The sequence below is a fragment of the Delphinapterus leucas genome, chromosome 10 (genome assembly GCF_059928025.1).
Source record: "Delphinapterus leucas isolate spDelLeu-1000000601 "Yukka" chromosome 10, BTC_Dleu_Yukka2, whole genome shotgun sequence".
Classification (NCBI taxonomy): Eukaryota; Metazoa; Chordata; class Mammalia; order Artiodactyla; family Monodontidae; genus Delphinapterus; species Delphinapterus leucas.
Window position 1 is genome coordinate 55,754,377 of NC_143138.1, and position 20,664 is coordinate 55,775,040.

The window sequence follows — 20,664 nt, forward strand, 5'->3', positions numbered from 1 at the left end:
CTCCGTCACTGAACCCTATAAATAACTTGGCTAAGTCACCGGCTCCCTGAGAGTCGATGTTTCTCAGGGTACAGGAGGGAGTTGCTGCAGGTGGTCTCTCCAGCTGGATCATTCATTCGGGCGTTTGGTCTGAATTTTCCGTCTACTTCCTAAAGCATCTCCCCGACCGTGCTGTGCGCGCCCAGCCTCCCCGGAGGGCCTCCCGAAGGCGCTGCCCACTTCTGCCCCGCTGCTCCCCGCGGGGCCCCGCGCAGCCCCGCCCCGGAGCCACCTCCCGCCCCTCTTCTCCGGGGGGCGGGCCAGCCCGAGCCCAGTCACGACTGTGCGGTCCCCCGCGAGGTGGCCGCGGGCGCAGTGGGGCGGCGCGCTTTTCCCCTGCCCGCGGGGGTGCCGGGGAGGTGGGCAGGGCCGGGGCGGGGGCGAGGCCGAAGGAGGGCGCGTCGGCGCCTCGGCTAGGATGGGAGTCCCCGGCCTCCGGAGCTGAGCAAGCCGGCCCGCGGCGAGGAGGGCGCGCCGCAGGGAGGCTAGCCTCGCTCTTCCTCCGGGAGCCCAACACCTTTCCCGCGCCGCCAAGATGATCCCCCCGAGCGGCGCCCGAGAGGACGGCGTGGACGGGCTGCCCAAGGAGACGGCGAACGCCGAACAACCGCCCTCTCCTGCATCCACCGGCAGCCAGGAATCCAAGGTACCGCGCACGCTTGCCCCGAGAGGATACAAACTCACTCTCCTTCTCTCCTCTGTCCACCTTTGTTTCCTCCCTACTGGCGCTGGCGCCTGAGCCTGAGACGCGTCCCCAGTTCCTCTCAAGGACTGTACCTCTCTTGAGATTTGAATGTACGGCAGGACTCTCTGATAGCGATGCTGGACCACATCCCTGGAGACCCAGCTTTCTTGCCCACACAGCCCGGGGGCTTTGCGCAGGGCTTCCACCCAGCGAGCACCCGCAATTCAGTTGACTCCTGGTTCATATAGCTTTCTTGGGTGGTGGTGGCGGGGTTGTTCTGTGCTTTGAACCTGCATGCACCCAAAGCGCGTGCAAGTATTAGGTGGCTTCTGAAGGCTGAGGGACAAACAGCCGAGGGATACTCCTCCAGAAAAGCTGGGGCACTTGCGGACCAGCAGAGGTTTGCCTGTATCCCAAAGGTCTGAGACCCTTTGGTTAACAGGGCTCATCCCTAACCTCAGATACAGCTCATTTCAGAAAAACTAGGGAAATGACGCGTTCTCGGGAAAGTTGATGTTCCTCTTGTGGAAGTTAATCCTCGGACTTACACTTGCTTTCATAAGAGTTACACTGACATACACAAAACCAACCCCGCAGCACTTCTGTCGCTGGTACACTTCCTCTGAAACTCTCGTGGGTGCCAGGCACATGTTTGGAAATCTTGGAAGAGGATAAAGTAAAATGCGGCTGCTAGCTGTGCGATGCCAAATGGCATCTCAGCCGGGAGTGAAAACCATAAGATGGAGTTTGTAGTTCTATGGATTTTTTAAGGGCAGGACTCCTGGCTCTTTATCCAGATCTCCTTTTGTGTTCCCTGGATGTCTTTGGAATGTGGGGCAGTTCCTGTGTAGGAATGAAGGAAAGGAGGATGCCAGTCTGGAGGGCAGGTCAGATGGGGCAAAGAAGAGTCCCATCCTTATCTCCCTTCACACACATCCCTGGAAGCCTTTGACAAATCAGCAGGATCAAAAGCACAGCTAAGGGGCTCTCAGTTTAAGTGATGCTGCCCACTGTGTGTACCCCAGCCTTCAAAAGTTAGCCATCAGAGATGCTAATCCAAGACAAAGAGCTTTGCATTATTTTATTTTTTTGATAAATATCTGACCTGAAATATGTGTTAACTTTTCTAAAACGCAGTTGGAAATGGGGGCAAAACCCCACCTTCCAGAATCATTGTGAGGCATAGTAAGTACAGTGTAAGGACTGTACATCCCAGTACAGTGTAAGGACTTGATCCATGTTTACCCTTTTCCTTCCTGAGATAAGGAGATGGGATCCATCTCACCATAGATGATTCACTCCAAATCCATCTCACAACCCCTACACATGGACCGTTACCCCTCCGACCGGAAGTTTCTGGCTGTCTCATCATTGTCCATCATTGACCTTCATTCACCTAAGTGATATGGGGTAGTGGCCACTTCAAAGGTGATCTAGAATACTGTAAATGAATGCAGCTAAACTCAAGAGTGAAACTAGTATTCAACTTTTTGAATTGGGCCTGTTGCTCTGCAGTAGGTACGTTCTGGAAAGCGCTTAGGATTTGCTTATACAGAAGCACAGTTCAAACACACTGTATGGGCTTGCTATTTATAGATATCCTAATGTAAATTCTTTGGCAAAGCAAAACCTACGTATGTAATACCCGTCATTATCCACCAACTTATCTGGTTTATGGTTTTGGATCTGCACACGTCAGTTTTTCTCAAAGTGTATTTGTACATTCCTAAATTTGCTGTCATGGCTTAGGTGTTCTTAATCAGTGGAGATGGACTGTGGGGGGCCCGTGAACCCCAAGAAATTGAATGCAAAATGTTGTGCCTGAAGGTGAAATTTGAGGGGGGGGCATAGTGTTTTTGATACTCTCCAAGGGGCCCATGCTTCTAAAAAGGCCAAACTGCTGATGTGGAGGGGTTATGGTAAGGGAACATTAGGATGGCATGAAACAGGGGTAGTAGAGGCAGGCTCTACTTATTCTGCACCAGCAGTGCCACATTTTAAAGCTTATTGGCGTTAACAAGGATCCTCCACCTTGAGGATGAGCGTCTGGTAGGAGAATGTGGACATGTAGTCATCCCATCTTACTCTCCTCTGAAGTGGTTTGTTTGTCAAAATACCGTTTGGGACAGAATGGTTCAGCCCCTCTGGACAGTAAACTTTCTCAAGAAAGACTTTTAAAATTAGTTTTTTCTTTTATTTTATTAAAGCCTAGTTGACTTACTGTACTGTATTCGTTTCAGGTGTACAACCTAGCGATTCAGTGTCTTTATAGATTAGTCATCACGCAAAGTTATTATAATATTATTAACTACATTCCCTGTGCTGTACATTGCATCCCTGTGACTTACTTATTTTATAGCTAGTAGTTTGTACCTCTTAATCCCCTTCACCTCATTCACTCATTCCCCCCACCTCCCTCCCCTCTGGCAATCACTAGTTTATTCTCTGTATCTGTGAGTCTGTTTCTGTTTGGTTATATATGTTGATTTGTTTTGACTGTTAGGTTTCACTACACATTTTTAAAATAACTTTTTTCTCTCATGATAAGAGTAACAAATACTCTGTGGAAATTTGAAAAGTCCTGAAAAAAAGTTTTAAAAATTCCCCACTGGTCCAGTCCAGAGACACCTACTGATATCTTGATTGTATATTTGCCTCTTTTCATTGATTTTTTTTTATTTTTTTTTTTTGCGGTACGCGGGCCTCTCACTGTTGTGGCCTCTCCCGTTGCGGAGCACAGGCTCCGGATGCGCAGGCTCAGCGGCCATGGCTCACGGGCCCAGCCGCTCCGCGGCATGTGGGATCTTCCCGGACCGGGGCACGAACCTGTGTCCCCTGCATCGGCAGGCGGACCCTCAACCACTGCGTCACCAGGGAAGCCCTTCATTAATTTTTATATTTACACAGTTGAGAGAAAAATGGTGAGCATCTACTGAGTGTTTGGTCTGTCAGGCACAACTTGACCCTTCATAATAGCCCTGTGAGGGAGATTTTGCTATTATTTCTGTTTTATGGATAGGGAAGCGGAAACTCAGAAAGGTTAGGTGACTCCCCCACAATTGTATAGTTAGTTGAGTGACACAGCATGGACAGGGACCCAGGCAGCATGGCTCTGGAGGACAAGTTGTCAACCACCTGCAGCCGTCTCTCATGCCTGTGTACTGTTTTACATCCTGTACTGTTTCACCTAACATCCTAACCAAGTATTTTATATGCTACTAAAAGCCATTTGCAACCATATTTTGGTCTTCTCATCTTAAGAAATCTTTGAAAATAAATTGAGCCACATTATCATGAGAAATGATTAAAGCCCAGTTCTTATACAGCTTCTTTGCATTTGATTTTGCTACTCTTTCCCTAAAAGTATATTTACGGAAGTGATTAAATGGGAGATCACAGAACCATCTGGAAAACCGGGCCACAGCAAACCCTTTGGTCTAGAGGGTCCATTAGAGAAGAATGATAATGATTCAATGCCCTGAGCACATAAAATGTTTCCGGAAGTCCATTTCTGCAGATTCTTTGGAATGCTAAATCATAGAATATTAGAATTGGAAACACTGGAGATGATCTATTCTGGGTATTTGTAAAATTATAGTTAATTTTTATTGTGTAAATTTATTTTATTATGGAAAATTTCAACACAGAGAAAATACTATAAAGAACCATCATGTACCTAATCACCTGGCTTCACCAGTTATCAGTTCATGGACAATCTTGCTTCATCTGTTACCCCCAGCACTACCCCCACCCCTCCCCATGCACACTGGATCATTTTAAAGCAAGTTCCAGGCATCAAAGCATTTCATTCGTAAATATTTCCAGATGCATCTCTAAAGAATAAGGGCTCTTTTTGTAAACATGACTACAATCCCATTATCACATACTCCAGGTGTTTTAAATCAAGCGTCAGTATATTCTTTGGAGGTCCACAAGTTGTCTTTGGAATATCTGTGAACAACCAGAACTTTCAAAATTGCTTGTGTACATGTATATGTGCATTGTCTGGGGAAAGGATCCATAGTTTATACCAGCTCAATAAAGTGTTTATAGCCTTCAAAGTTTATTTAAATATCCCCTCCCTTTTATTTTCCTCTGTTGAGTAAATCGAGGCCCAGAGAGAGGTAGTGACTTGCCTAAGATCACACAGGTAGTTACTGCCAATAGCCTAAGGAAGGTCCCCGTCTTGGACCTTGGATACCCCAGCACAATTTCCTCAGAGTAAATTCCAGTAAGCGCAAGTCATAATCTAGTTTATGTGGTTTTGTTTTTCATAAAATTAGTCTAGTTGAAAGAGTTTGAAAGCCACTAATGAACCTCACCCCTGTATCTTTCCACTAACTATCCCAGAAAGACCACAATCTAATTTTTTTTCTAAGTGCTTGACAGAGACCATTGAATACTAAGAAAAATTTCATGTTTCAGCATCCCTTATTGCAATGAATGTCTTTTCATTGCATGTCTTTTCTCCTACTAATCTCCTACTTATTGACAACATAAAAATCTTACTAAGGTGTCACATGAAGTTTTGTATGGATGCCCTTTGCCATCGCTTATATGACACAAAGTCACATTTTGATGATATGAAGGGATTGTAGGTTTTGAGGTCAAATAAACAAGAGGTCAAATCTCTTCTTATCACTTGCCATCTTTGTGTCTATGGGCAAGCTGCCTAACCTCCCTGAGCCTCAGCTTCCTAAAATCTAGAATGGGGATGCTAATCCCCAATTGGCATGGCTTTTTGTAAAGCCTGAGAATAGGTAAAACACCCAATATGTTGAAAGCATTTGTAAGCATAGAGCGTTATTTACTTTCTCTTCCTGCTTCAAATTAGATGATTCTGTCACTGACCAATCACAAATGTCATCATTGGAAGAATTTCAATAATCAAAAATGACGTTCCCATAGTATAACTGAGTTTTCCTCCCTTTGCACTTTCAGTTATACTGTTGACTGCAGTGAGATTTCATCTTAGCTATGTTGCATCCCCAAGAAGATTAGCCATAGACTCACCAGCATGTGACTTTGATTTTGAAAGGTTGATATAAGCCATCTAGGGCACCACTGGAGCCATGGACCAAGGTGTCCCTTCATTCGTGGATGGTTCTCTCTGAATCTGGACCACCTTCTAAGCTGAGAAGCAATTCGTAACCATGAAGATGTGCCCTGCATCTCCCGGAAAGGTTTCTGTGTCCATCAACCAGCAACTATTTATTGACTGCCTACTTTGTGGCCAGCTCACCCATTACATATATATGAAGCTATTATTGATAAGGAATTTAACTTCTACTCAGGGGAGAAGAAAGAAAATGGAACCTTGGCCTTGCATTCAAATCCCCTGGAGAGTCCAGACCATAGGCTAGACCTATTAAATTGAAATCTGTAAGTGAAGGTCCCAGCAATCAGCACTTTTATAAAGCTTCCTTAGTGATTTCGTTGTACAGCCAAGTTTGAGAAACACTGGTCTAGACTAAAAGAATTACAGAATGTCAAAGAAAGCAAGATATTTTCCCTTCCAGCCAAGATACTTGGAATCATCTGTATTTACTTTCTCTTCTTCACTTCCCATTTATACTTCAATCCAAAGAAATGGTTCTGGCAAAAGTAACCTGCTGTTTCCTCCACATTGCCAAAGAATCTAAGCGTTGCTCAGATACAGCTGGATTTATAAGGTTGACTGTCCTTATTAAGTTGTTTTCATGATTATAAAAGTAATAAGCACTAAATGTAGAAAACTGGAAAGCACAGAATATATAAAAATTCATTTATCACACAATGACCTAGACATAAGGATGGTTAGGTTTTTTTGCTGTATTTCAGGTTTCCTTTAACACACACACACACACACACACGCGCGTGAAACAGAATTGAAATAATGTATACATAAATGCACATTGTGTTTTTTCTTCTACCTAATGTTGTACATAAACAGTTTTCTTGTATTCTTAGATAAGTATTAAATAAAGATGGTATATGTCATTGTACCATATCTATTTCGTCAGTCTCTTCTGATGGTACATTTAGATTCTTTCTCAGCTTTCAAGCTTTAAAAAAATATCAATATTTAAATGGGCTTCCTGATACATCAACATTTGAATATTTTTCTGATTCGTTTCATGGGAAGTAAAATTGCTAGGTCTGGATATAAACACTTCGAAGGTCTTTTATTCTCACTGACACAGTGCTCTCTAGAAAGATCTATCATAGCTTTTTTTTTAGAATTTTTATTTTTATTATTTATTTTATTTTTATTTATTGGCTGTGTTGGGTCTTCGTTGCTGCACATGGGCTTTCTCTAGTTGCAGCAAGTGGGGGGCTACTCTTCATTGCAGTGCACGGGCTTCTCATTGTGGTGGCTTCTATTGTTGTGGAGCATGGGCTTTAGGCACGCGGGCTTCAGTAGTTGTAGCTCACGGTCTCTAGAGCGCAGGCTCAGTAGTTGTGGTGCATGGGCTTAGTTGCTCCACAGCATGTGGGATCTTCCCAGACCAGGGCTCGAACCCACGTCCCCTGCATTGGCAGGCGGATCCTTAACCACTGCGCCACCAGGGAAGCCCTATCATAGCTTTTTTTCTTGTAAACTTTGAAATATAACATCATACCGAAAAGTGCACACAAGATTACAGATCAATGAATTTTCAAAAAATAAATTATTGATCAGTATGTAACCAAAACAAAAATCAAGAAATAGAATGTTATCAGCACCCCAGAATCTCCCTCATACCCTTTTCTGTCACTGCCTTCCCAAAGGTAAATAATATTTTGACTTCTAACAACATAAATTAACCTTCCTTTATATAAATGGAATCATACAGTGTGTACTCTTTTATGCTTGGCTTCTTTCACTTAGCATTATGTTGTGAGATTCATTTATACCATTGCATGTAGCAATAGTTTTCATTTTCATTGCTATATAGAATTCCACTGTGTGAATAGACCACTATTTAACCATTCTATTGATGGTGGACATTTGGATTGTTTCTTGATTTTGGCTGCTAGAAGTTATACCCCTTTGACCATCCTTATACATATTCCTTGTGGCACCTCTGTTGGGTGTATACCTAGGAGCAACATTGCTGGGCTGTAGGGTATACATAAGTTCAGTGTTAGTAGATATCGTCAACTTTCCAAAGCATCTGTACCAATTTGTGATCCCACCAACAATGTATAAGAGTTCCATCTGATCCTCATCCCACCAACATTTGGTATTGTCTATATTTCTCAGTTCAGCCATTCTCATAGGTGATTAGTGGTATTGTGCCGTGGTTTTAACTTGTATGTCCCCAATGACTAATGAATTAAGCAGTTTTTTTTTGTTTTGTTTTGTTTTGTTTTGGCCATGCCTCATGCGGGATCTTAGTTCCCTGACCAGGGATCAAACCCTTCTCCCCTGCATTGGGAGGGCAGAGTCTTAACCACTGGACTGCCAGGAAAGTCCCAAATTAAGCAGTTTTTATGCTTTGGGGCATTTGAATGTCTTCTTGTGAAGTAGTTATTCAAATCTTTTGTCTACTTTCCTATTAGCTTATATGTCATTTTTAAAAATTTATATGAATTCTTTACATATTCTAGATCCAAGTACTTTTAAAGATAAATGTGTTACAGATATCTTCTTCTATCCTGTGGCTTTTCTTTTCTTAACAGAAATTCTTATTGAATGTAGTCAAATTATTAATTTTCTCACTTATGGTTGTTAGTGCTTTTTGTGTTCTCCTTATGAAATCTTTGCCTACCCCAAAGGCATGAAAGTATTCTCCTAGTATTTCTTAGAAATGTTTTTGCTTAGCCTTTCACACATAAGTCTATAATCCATTTGAAATTGCTGTGGGTGTGAGGTAGGGGTCAAGATTCATTACGGCACTGCACTGCCACCTTTGCCATAAATTGGATGGCTATATTTTTGATTTATGTGGAGGTTGATGCTCTGCCCCATTGGTCTATTTGTCTGTCCTTGTACCAGCACAGCACTGTCTTAAATATAATGCCTTTATTAAAAGGTTTTGATATCTGGCAGAGTAAGACTTCTGGCTTTGCCTTGCTTTTTCAAAACTGCTTTGGTTATTTGGGGCCCTTGACATTTCCATTATGCATTTTAGAATCAGCTAATCAGTTTCCACAAAAACACCTGCTAGGGTTTTGACTGGGGTTGCGTTAAATCTACAAATCCATTTGGAGAGAATGGACATCCTCATATTAGTTCTTCCAGTAATAGAGTCCACTGTACAGAGATTGCTTCTACCAAGTGCCCCAAGGCATCATTACCTGAGAACCTAAATCTTTGTTACTTTTTTTCAGTTTGGGGATTCTCAGACCAAGTTGTGTTGTATAAGTTTAAGCCCCAAATCTATGTGAAGGCAGATCTGTGATTATGAATTCCCAAGGAAATATTTGTTTGTTTATTGTCCACCTTATGTCTATACTAAGATTTTCTTTCTCATCAACCTGAACTGGTGAGAAAGTTGTTTCTTGTTCATTCTTTCTTTTCAGATCTCCACTATATGTAGGCAGTAAAATTCAATCTCCCTAGGATTTTTTTTTGAGTTAAAATACACATAACATAAAATTTACCTTCTTACTAATTTTTAAATGGTTACATTTTAAGTGTAGTTTTCTGTGGCATTAAATATATTCATATTGTTGTATAACTGTCAGCATCTTTAGAACTTTTACATCTTCCCAAACTGAAGTTCTGTACCCATTAAACAGTTATTCCCCATCTCCTACTTTTTCCAGCTCCTGGCAACCACTACTTTCTGATTCTATGAATTTGACCAACTCTAGGTACCTCATATATGATGAATCATTTAATGTTTGTCCCTTTGTAAGTGGCTTATCTCACTCAACATAAATCTTCCAGGTCCATCCATGTTGTGGTATAAGTCAGAATTTCCTTCTTTTTTTAAGGCTGAACAATATTCCATTGTATGTATATACCACATTTCTTTATCGATTCATCCATCAGTGGACTATTGTGAATAATGCTGCTATGAACTCGGGTGTATATCTGTTCAAGTCCCTGCTTTCATTTCCTTTAGGTGTATAGCCAAAAGTGAGGTTGCTGGATTATATGGTAACTCTATCTTTAATCTTTTGAGGATTCACCATACTGTTTTTCACAATGGCTGTACCATTTTAGATTCCCACCAGGAATGAACAGGATTCCAATTTCTCTACGTCCTCACCAACACTAGTTATTTTCTGGGTTTTGTTTTATCCTAATGGGAGTGAGATACTATCTCATTGTGGCTTTTGTTTGCATTTCTCTACTGATTAGTGTTGTTGAGCATCATTTCATGTGCTTATTGGTCATTTGTATATCTTCTTTGGAGAAATGTCCATTCAAGGCCTTTGCCTGTTTTTTGAGTTGTTTTCTTTCTTGTTAGTTATTTTTGTTATTTTTAGATTTATAGCCTTTTATCAGCAAATTTGAAGGGCAAAGATATATTGAAATTTTTTATTGTTTTATTACATTTATTCACTAGAAAGTATTATTTTTATATTAAAATTTTTTTGTGAATTATATATTCATCTATTTTAATAGAGCATTTATTTCCTATTGATTTTTTTAAAATTCTTTATAAATATTAAAACCACAATCTTTCATATATGTTGCTAACATTTTCCCAGATTCAAATTTGTTTTTCAATTTTATTACATTTTCAACATGGAAGATTATTTTTTTATGTTGTTAAATGTCTCAAATTTATTTAGCTATGGCTTCTTTTTCCCATTTATATTTAGAAAGGTCTTCCCCACCCTGGGAGCAAATAAATATTAATCTGTGTGTTTCTCTAGCTCCTTATTATATACTTTTTACTTTTATCACTTTAATCCATCCGGAATTTATGTTGTTATGTGGTAAGGAAGAACTTTAATTTTTTCTGAATGAAAAAAACCACTTGTTGAACAATTCATTTTTACGCTGATTTGAAATGTTGGATCTATTATGTAATAAATGGTAATATGTACTAGGTTGTCTTTTACAGTCATCTGTTATATTCTAGTGATTTTGCATTTATTACTACACACTACTTTGACATTACAATTATAATGTTTTAATTACTGTAGCTTTATAATAGACTGATAACTGATAATAGAGGTACCTTCCTGGGAATTTATTTATTTAACTGCACTCACTGTTTTGATTTTCCATCAAGTTATAAATATAATATTTTGAGAAGAATTGCATGAAACTTTTAAGATCGTTTCAGCAAAATCTTTACATACAGTGGGATTTCTCATCCAGGAACATAGTATATATCTTTAGTTATTGAAACGTCTTTTATGCCACTCATAAACGCTTAGTAATTTTCTTCAAATACTTTTTGCCCAATCCTCTGTTAGCTTTCCTGGATATTTTATACTAGTTTTATATTAATTTTGTAATCTAAGGTCTTTTAGATTCCATTTCTTATTCATTAATAAAGAAGTACAGTGTTGCTTACTGATTCATTGTGGGCCCTGGAGTCAGAAGCAGCTGTGTTCAAATCCCAATGTACGGCTTTGGGATGCCACTTAATGAGCTTCCCTGTCCTTCACTTTCCTGAGCCTCACTGTTCTTTCTGTAAAATGAGCATACTAATGGTCTTTTGCAGCACTGTCATTAGGGTTAGGTTAATGAGTGTATCCTAAGTGCCTAACACAGTGCATGGCCCATAGTGAGTCAATGTTAGCTATTATTATTAGATTATCATAGTATCTACAAAAATAATTTTGCCTCTCTAACTATAATTATCTCTTTCGGGGGTTAGGGGAGTGGGGTAGGTAGGGACAGAATATTATTGCAGTAGATATCCCAAAATACAATAAGAATCAGTGGAGGTATTGGGCTAGTACCTAACTTTAAGTGCTACCTAAGTTTTGCTGTAAGTGTACATTGAGTATAGGTGTATATTGTATAGTGTTGGTACTAAGGGGTACTCTTAGATCTTTTGTATCTCAAGTTACTCTGCAAGCCACTTAAAATTTACACATTCAGCCTGAGAAACATCAGGTGGTACTTCGCAAAGTTAACTTTAAGACAAATCCATTTCCAACTAAATCATTTCTTAAGTCCTCCTTCTACACAAATTCCAGACTTCCCACTCTGTTTGCAATTAAACTGAGACAGTGTTTCTTATGTAAATTTGGGTAATGTTCTTAGCTTACTAAGACTTTCCACCAGGAATGGATGTGGAATTGTTTCAAATGACTTTTTGGCAAGTATCAAAGTAATCATGTGATTTTTTTTTTTTTTTTTTGTCCTTTGGCCTCTTTATGTGATGGATTATATTAATAGATAGCCTAAATTAAACTCTTCTTACATTCCTGGAAAAGGTCCCACTTGACCATGGGGATTTTCTTTTAATAAACTACTAGGTTTTCATTGCCAGTACTTTATTATTTTTACATCTATATACATAAGAAAGATTGTTCTCTGTCATTTTGTGTCCTTGGTCAGATATTATTTTTAAGGCTATGCCAAGTTTAAAAAAATTATTTGGGAAGATATACATGGATGTTTTCATTTGTTTCTTTTTGGTTTTTGTTCTGTGAATAGTTTGTAGAACCCAGATCTCCACTTTGAATGTTTGAAAAAAATGGGACAATATCTAAAACTGGCACCTATTTTAAAATAAAATTTGAAAACATTTTTGTATTTTTTATTCTATTCTCTTTTCCTAAACTGACATGAATCAGGTTTGTTAACTTGTATTTTGCCTGAAAATTATTCCTTTCATTTAAATCTTCGTAATATCTCTGGATGAGTTATTATAGGAGAGCCCTGGGACCTTCCTTCAATCTTATCTCATCCTCACTCTTTCTAGCAGGTTTCCTACGTGTTCTTATCTTATGAAATCCCTTTTTTTGTAGTTCTCTGTGTTTATATACCAGTGGTCCCTTAGATCTGGATTTGGAATCAGGAAAGTTAAATACCAGTGCTCACGTTTCCACCTTTATCTAGAGAGGTGCTCCCTCTTTGCTCCCTCCTTAAATCTCATTTTTTCCTTTGATTCCCTTTCTACTGCTGTAACAGTTCCTCACTAGTCCTGTTGGCCATCACATTCTCCTCCACCCATCATTCAAGGGTTGGTCTTCCCCAGCATTCTATTCTCAGCCCTCAGCCCTTCTCACTCTTCATAATCTCTCTGGGTCTTTCTGGGACATCTTACCTATTCTTTTTATTTCATCCACCAGCTGATAACACCCAAATCTGAAGCCAACACAGACATCATTCTTCTGAGCTCCAGACCAATATATCCCACTGCCTTTTGGGCAACCTGTCTTGATGCCCTCCATATATTTTAAATTCAACCTACCCTCAACTAAACTCATGGTTCTCAACTCAGATGCCAGCTCAGTTCTTGTGTGTTCTTCTTCTTGTGTTCTCATCCAGAGATGAGCATCATGCATGGAGTCAGCCAAGCCAGAAAACCAGAACTCATCCTCAGTGACCCCCAGGGGGCCTGAATAGAGAGGTTTTTGGACGCAGGTGGACAGGAGACAAGATGTCTGTCAGCCTTCAGAGGGTGCTTCATTTATCTGAAAATGAAACTTGGACCTGTTGTCTGTTCCTAATGGCCCCCGTAGCTGAAGTGTCAGTCAGCATGTTTTCCTCAGGTCTGGGAGCAGGTGTGACCACAGCATGAAGGACTGAGGTCAGGCACAAGAGAAAGAATAAAGAGGAGGGATCCAGAGCACCCTGGGCTCCCAGGAATGCCACTGCTACCTTGCCCTCCAAACTGACATGAGAGAGAGAGCAGTGAAAAGAGATCCTAGAGTGCTCTGTGCCCCGGTAAGACACCCACATTTCCTCTCTTCATCTCCAGCACTGTCAGTTTTATCAGAACAAGGTAACTCGGAAACCTTGGAAAAGATTCCCATGATACCCCTTTCCCTGGTATGTCAATCACCAGAAGAGCACAAGGCTGCAGAGCTCCCTTCCTTTCTCACAGTTTAATCTCCATACAGGTCTGCATATCTATCGTCAGCTCTGTCTGCCACCCTCCCCAGCGGTCGGTACTCTCTACTCTACCCTCTGGAATTTACTCTTCAGTAAATCCTCTCTCTCCTCAACGTCTCTGATGTGTCCTTCACTTCTGACTCTGACGCCCAGCCGTTCCCCTGCAGCCTCTCAAATGGTGGCTCTTTTCTCCCTCATCAGGCTTGGTAGTTGAGGAGGCTGCCTCACTACTGCTTCCAGACTCTGATCTCTCCTCCTCTAAAATGTATAGCTTTAAAATCCACACACTCAGTCTCTTCTACCCACTGCTAAAATCAGCAGTCACCTACCAACCCGAGTAGGTCTCTGCATTCTCCAGGCTCACTCTCACTCATTCCAACCCTACCCCTGTCATAAACATCGGTGATTTTCATATACTGCAGATGACTCTTCCAAATATCCTGACTTCATAAGTCCTTAAACTTTCCTCCTCCTAAGATCTTGTCTCCACTCTCTCCCACATTGCCACCCACTTCTGTGACCATTCCCAAGACTTTGCACAATGATTGCACCATCTTTCCAAGTGTAAGAAAGTACAGAGAAAACTTTTCAGGCGAGGATGCTCAGGAAAGGAGTCATTCCGGAGGGTCAACCCTTCCAGATAAAAGAGAACATGTCCTTTTATGTTCCAGGCATTTCCCTATTGAGAATTTTGCTTGCAAGGTTCACATCTCCGTACTTTCAAAAGCAGAATATGCCACATGAAATTTCATTCACGTATAATAGAGCTGCAAATGCTTTGTAAATTTCAAAGCAATTATATTGCTTTTGTAATTTCCTTTTCCTAATTATTCAGGATCACCATTTTAAACACTAGTTATTGAACTTTTCGCGTGCAGGAGAGTTTTCCTCTTGCACTAATGACTCCATACTGCTGTGCTGTCCTGCTTCTTGTGTCTGACTCTAACATTTTTCATACTCTTCCTACACAAAGACCATCCTCTCTCTGCAGGCTACTTTGAGTCTTCTAACATGCTTCTTTTCGTTTGCTTTTGTATTGGAAAATAAATCATCACACTAGTTGGAATTTCATGTTCCTTAAGAGGAAACAGAAACTGAACTCAATGGACTATCAGGGAAGTAAATAGAGGATTTTTGGGTTTCAGTGGTTTGATTTTACTTAGTGACTTTACCTAGTGATTGGTTCATCAGAACTTTTTGCTTACATTTTCTGGTTCTTAGCTGCATTTTCCATAATCAGTTGCTGAGTTCCTGATAGGTTTGATATTTCTTAATTCTTGTTTAAAGGACAAATTGATTAAGCTCAAGTTTCTGGTATCCATTTTTTTCATTAATCCATTTGTACTGGATCCTTCATGTGTTGATCAGTTTGCTGGTGTTCATCCCCAATGGATCTGACCTTCCAGTTAACATTTGAAAAGATAAACTCCAAAATAGGTTTCATTATTGTCAATTTCTATGGAGTGATTTTTTTCTAATTGCTATACCGGACTCTATCTGTTCTCCTCAGGTATATAGCCTGGAAGTACAGTAACATTATCAAAATAAATGTTCCATGAATATGTTGTGTGAGAGAAAAAAAAGAGCAAAAGGAAAAAAATCCAACTTACAAAATTAAAGCATGTGGTTTATGGCTCTTCAGATGAATGAAAGAGAGAACACGATGTACAATCAGGAGGCTTCATGTCAGACCACAACTTAGCCCACTGAAGCGTCTCAAATGTGCAGATTCTTAATCACTGAATGGTCTCTTTTCCAGAAGGAGTAACTTCAATCTGGTTCTGATAACCCAAGGGCTCTAGAATTTCATGAATTTTATGAACTTGTCTGAGAAAGCAGTGGTTTTATAGGTGATTTGTTTATTAGTCCTTGTGGTTAGAATTATTTTGGCAAAGTTCCATTTATAGACTGCCTATAGGGTGACTTTGGCAGACAACAGGAAGTAAAAAACCTGATACTCTAATTTGTAATAAATCATGGGGTTGAAGATGGGAGATATTTTAAGCTTGTATATCAGGAGCCAAGAGCAATATGCCAGGCCATCTAGCTTCATGGCAGGACACTTTCTGGTTCTTAATTGGACCTTCCCTTGTAAGTTTGTCCACAACCTGGTTGGACAGCTGCACAGAGAGCCTGAATCTCATTCTTAGAGCCCGTGCCCTTGGTTCCCAGGCTCTGGACAGCAGCTGTGGGGTAGACAGAGGCCCATGGGGAGAGCAACAGCTTTGACCTCATTCTCAGTGGTCAGAATCATCAAATCATATAGGTCCAACTTTGAGGAAGCCTATTTCCAACATGTAAAGTTGCTGTAGCTGCAGAAGGTACTGAGGTTTTTTTTTTTTTCCCCCTTCTCCTTCACCTTAAGTTGATATCTCTAAAAGAAAAGCACGAGGTTTCAGAAGCATGTAATTTATGGAGGGTGTACTCTCAGGAGAAACCTACAAGGAGGAAGGAAAGCAGGAAAGGACAGGAGATGGGGCTGATCAAGAATGTAGTCTCAGGTGGTCTTGGCCCGATCCACAGCGGGGCTCTGGGGCACAGACAGCCCCACAGGGTTGTTTCGGCCTTAAAGCAATAGGGCAGGACTGCTTTACTCTGTATCAATCAGTCTTTGACCCCAGGGGTCGGCGGAGGGGAAGGGAGACATTGCACAGTCTCCCAGGGGAGACAGTTTCCATTAGCTGAGGGCAATTCTGGGAACAAAGAATGATCTGCAAACCTAGGCATCTGGGAGGTGGGTGCAAGGGCCCCAGTAGAGAGGATCTGGGCAGGACACCAACAGCACCCACTACCTCGGGGTTCTACCTGCGCTGCTTCAGCTAGAGCAGTCATTCCCCTTTTCCATGCTCTACAGCTAGGAATTTTGCTAATTTTTTAGTCAGAAAAAGAGCGCTACATTTGAAAAAAGTTTGATAGACAGCCACCGTATGAAAGCATGTTAAGAGCTGTAGGCCATGGGAACTGGCTGCTTACCCCCTAATGCACCATTGCATCATACGGCAGAAGGAGGGTGAACGGGGGGGTCTGGGGGGAGAGGTGGTGGCCACGGCTGTTACCCAGTCTAAGCTTCTACTGCTCACCCCACGACAGGCCAGTAAATCGAGAGACAAGGCGTGTGTGCTTGGTTGTTGCAGACTTTTGGTGCTGGAAGATTCAGGTAATGTTGACGCTTGGTACAGAGACCACACTTTGAGTACTGCCACTGAGGTACCTTCATCCTTGTGGAAGCCATCCTCTTAATTTATTGCTGTGGCTGTAATTACATACAGATATTCTCTTGACTCAAGACGGTCTGCGTGTATGTAAGGGCTCAGGCCATAGCCTCTGTCACCCCACAAATGGCCAGAGTGAACTCAGCTGGCGAGGAGGGAAGCGCCAGGACCACGCTGGGTTGGCCCAGCCTCTCTCCCCCTCCCATAGCCCCTGCCTCCTTCCCCAGCTGTGAACTTGGATAAAGAAGGCAAAGGAGGTCTTCATATGGTTGAGACTAACTTTGCCCAAACAAACAACTTTTGGGGTTCATTTTGAAACAACCGGGAAATCAAACCTCTAAGAAGGTTGCTGTCCCTCCATTTGGAAGTCACGTTGGCTTGTGAAAAGCAGTCTCTATCCCCTCTGGAAATAAAGGAACAGATGGCCAACCGAAGGTTCAGGAAGGAGGCAGGGACACCTCCCAGCTGTGCATCTCCTTGGCAGGGGTTTCACGTTCGAGGACATACTCTAGTACGTGCACAGCATGAGCCTGCCTTTTCCGGCCTATTCCTAGAAGTTTTATTATTCTCCAAACATGCTCATTCCTTTAAAAGTCATTAACAGAAAGGCAGGAAGTTGCTTCACTTCCAGAACCTTGCAGAGAACTACCTTAAAGACCTGGATAGAAAATAGTAAGTGTGTCAAATCAGAGATGTAGTTACAAGTGCTGCAGGAAACCCAAGGAGCCCTGTGCCAGCTGCTTTGGGAACTTGGATAGAAATGGCACTGGGAGAGCTGAAGCCACAGACAGCCGGCCGTAAGATTCCGTAGCTGCTGCCTTCACGCATCTGGGACTCTACTTCGTCCCTGTCTACTGGGAAGACAAATACAGATCCTTCCATGTATTGTGTCACAGCAAGCAAAGCCAGCGGCATAATTTACAGATCTAGTGCAAAATGACAGTAAGAGCTCCTTGTTCAAACATTATTAAGAATCTCGACAGCAACAGCAGAGAAATAAACCAAACCCAGGGCTCTTCTCAGTGCAGGGCTTTGAGTGACCATACACAGGTGGTGACCCCATGAAGCTGGCCCTGCAGTGCGATCCCCACTACAGGGTTTGGCAGAGCCAGGGAAGGGGAAGGGAGAGGGGATGGACATTTCCCTAGGCCTTGCTGTGCAAGGTGATCCGTGTACATCATTCCATTTCTTCCTCATTTTACTGATGAGGAAACCACAAAGGTCAAGGCTAAGGAAAGCAAAGTGACTTCCCCTGGGGCATGTGACTGATACGAGTCTACACTGAAATTTGTACCCAGTTCTGGCTCTAAGTTCCCGTTGGTTGTTTGCTGGTTGGTTTGCTGCTTCTTTGATTTACCTTTTCCACATCTACATTCCAAAAGCAGTAACGGCTTGTAGGGAAAGCACTATATCTGTTTTCAAATTTTATTCCCTTATGAGGCTAAAGAAAGGGTAAATATTCAAAAACTATTTTTAGTGAATAAAAGGATTAATACATTCTCCGGGTCCTGGTTCAGTAGCAACAACAACAACAATAATAGGGGAAACACAGGAAGAGAGGATGAAGGAAAGGAAGAGGATGGAGGGAGGGGAAGAGCGAGTATGAAAAGAGGAGAAAGAGGACAGAGGAAGGACTGGTCACTACATACCACTCTCCAGGCCTTATTTTATTTAACCTGCACAGAGCCTTCCCAAACAGCTCTTGTTTTTGTGCCCACCTTAGAGATGAGAAGCCAGACGCTTACAGCCGTTGGTTAACTCTCCTGAGCCTCCCCACTCTGTGCATAGCTGAGGCTGGGTGCTGAAGGCTGCTCGCTCTCGCTCTTCTCTAAGGAAAGCCGTGCAGGTTGTGTCCCGTGTCGGGCTGAGTCGCACCGTCCGTCCAGTGGTAGGTATAGTGCTCCCCTCCAGTGAGGCACAGCGAAATCACTGTAGTGCAGAGAGTAAGAGCAGGTGCCATGTACTGAGTCCCTGTCACCCAGGTACTTTGAATCCAGTTTCTAATCCTTACAACAGTCCCTTTGTGGTAGGTTAATATTTGATCCAAACAACAGGTGAGCAAATTGAGGCTGAGGCGGCGGTAACTCGTCCAGGTGAATGGTCAGCCTTATTTCAAAGATCGTTGAAGACTCGTCATTCAGATCTAGAGCAGGGGTAGGTATTTAATTGCCTTTCCTCGCAAAATCGCATTGATATAACAGATAACGTAGGTTAAAAGATTATGTCAATGACGGTGGTAGAACAAGAAATGATACCATCAGCAGGCCAGAATTTGTGAGGAAATTGTGGAAGATATGAAGCAGAGAGCATTGAAGTAATGGAGAAAGCAGATAAGAGAAAACTTGTCCAGAGCAGATTCTGGAGTTAATAGTTACAGCCATGAGAGCAGATGTTCCCAGCAGAGCTCAGGAGATCCCCCCACCAAGCTGAGACTTAGCAGATGCAAAGAGCAAGGGTGGTCTCGGCAGTTACCCACCCAGAGGCTCTGTCATTCTTCCTCATTCCCCAAGGATGCCAAGAGCTAGAAGTATACGCTCCTGCTGGAGGCTAACACCTCTGGACTTATGTCTAAACAACCTAAAACATTAGCCTAGGAAGTCACCCAGAATGGATTCAGGGGCCAGACAGAGGAGAAGAGCCCAAGATAACTCCTGACTTCAAAAACTGTAACTCCAAGAAAATAATAGACAGAAGGCAGCTCTACCCAGGAATAAAATATATGAAAGCATTCAACTCTCAAAGTAAAACCCTCCATATGTTGGGATTTGTGGGAGCCTCCGTCCTGCCTTTTCGATCCCCACCCAGATATCCTAAAGCAGAGGCTGCCTGAGCCTTCCCAACTCAGATGGATTCAGGGAGTGATGTACTCAGAGCCTTACCTGCAGAGGAAGCTCATCCCAGCTACCTGTGTGATCAAGCTAGTTTTTCACCCATAAATAAGAACAGACAACAAAAGCATAGGTAAGAAGGACGAGTAAGCACAACTAAATAAACTAACCGAGGGAAATGAGAGATAACACAAGGATTATGACTAAAATAACTTTTTTTTATTGAAGTATAGTTGATTTATAATGTTTTAATTTCTTCTGCATAGCAAGGTGATTCAGTTATACATATATATACATTCTTTTTTTATATATTCTTTTCCATTATGATTTGTCACAGGATATTGAATATAGTTCCCTGTGCTATACAGTGGGACCTTGTTGTTTATCCACTCTCTATATAATAGTTTGCATCTGCTAACCCCAAACTCCCAACCCATCCCTCCCCCACCCCTCCTCCCCCTTGGCAACCACAAGTCTGTTCTCTATGTCTGTGAGTCTGTTTCTGTTTTGTAAATAGGTTTGTGTCGTATTTTAGATGCCACATGTAAGTGATATCATATGGTATTTATCTTTCTCTTTCTGACTTCCTTCACTTAGTACCATCATCTCTAGGTCCATCCATGTTGCTGCAAATGGCATTATTACAGCTGAGCAATATTCCATTGTATATCTGTACTGTATCTTCTTTATCCATTCATCTGTCGATGGACATTTAGGTTGTTTCCATGTCTTGGCTCTTGTGAGTAGTGCTGCTATGACCATAGGGGTGCATGTATCTTTTGGAATTAGATTTTTGTCCAGATATATGCCCCGGAGTGGGATTGCTGGATCATACGGCAACTCTATAAAATTACTTTCTAATTGGTATCTTCAGAGAGATTCAAGAAGTATTGTGACAGTATCAAAAGAATTCGTTTCTATTTTTTTTAAAAAAAGGGACAACCAATGCTAGGAATG

General features: G+C 41.8%; 1 protein-coding gene across 1 annotated transcript in view; it reads left to right on the plus strand.

The window, feature by feature from the left end:
* The first annotated feature begins 403 nt into the window (after positions 1–403).
* The window catches only part of STAC (SH3 and cysteine rich domain), a 106,542-nt gene continuing 86,281 nt past the window's right edge, over positions 404–20,664 (plus strand). Inside the window, exon 1 of the mRNA XM_022553798.2 lies at positions 404–685. Within this exon, the coding sequence (XP_022409506.1) occupies positions 575–685 (111 nt within the window). The 5' untranslated portion in view covers positions 404–574. The remainder of the gene's footprint in view (positions 686–20,664) is intronic.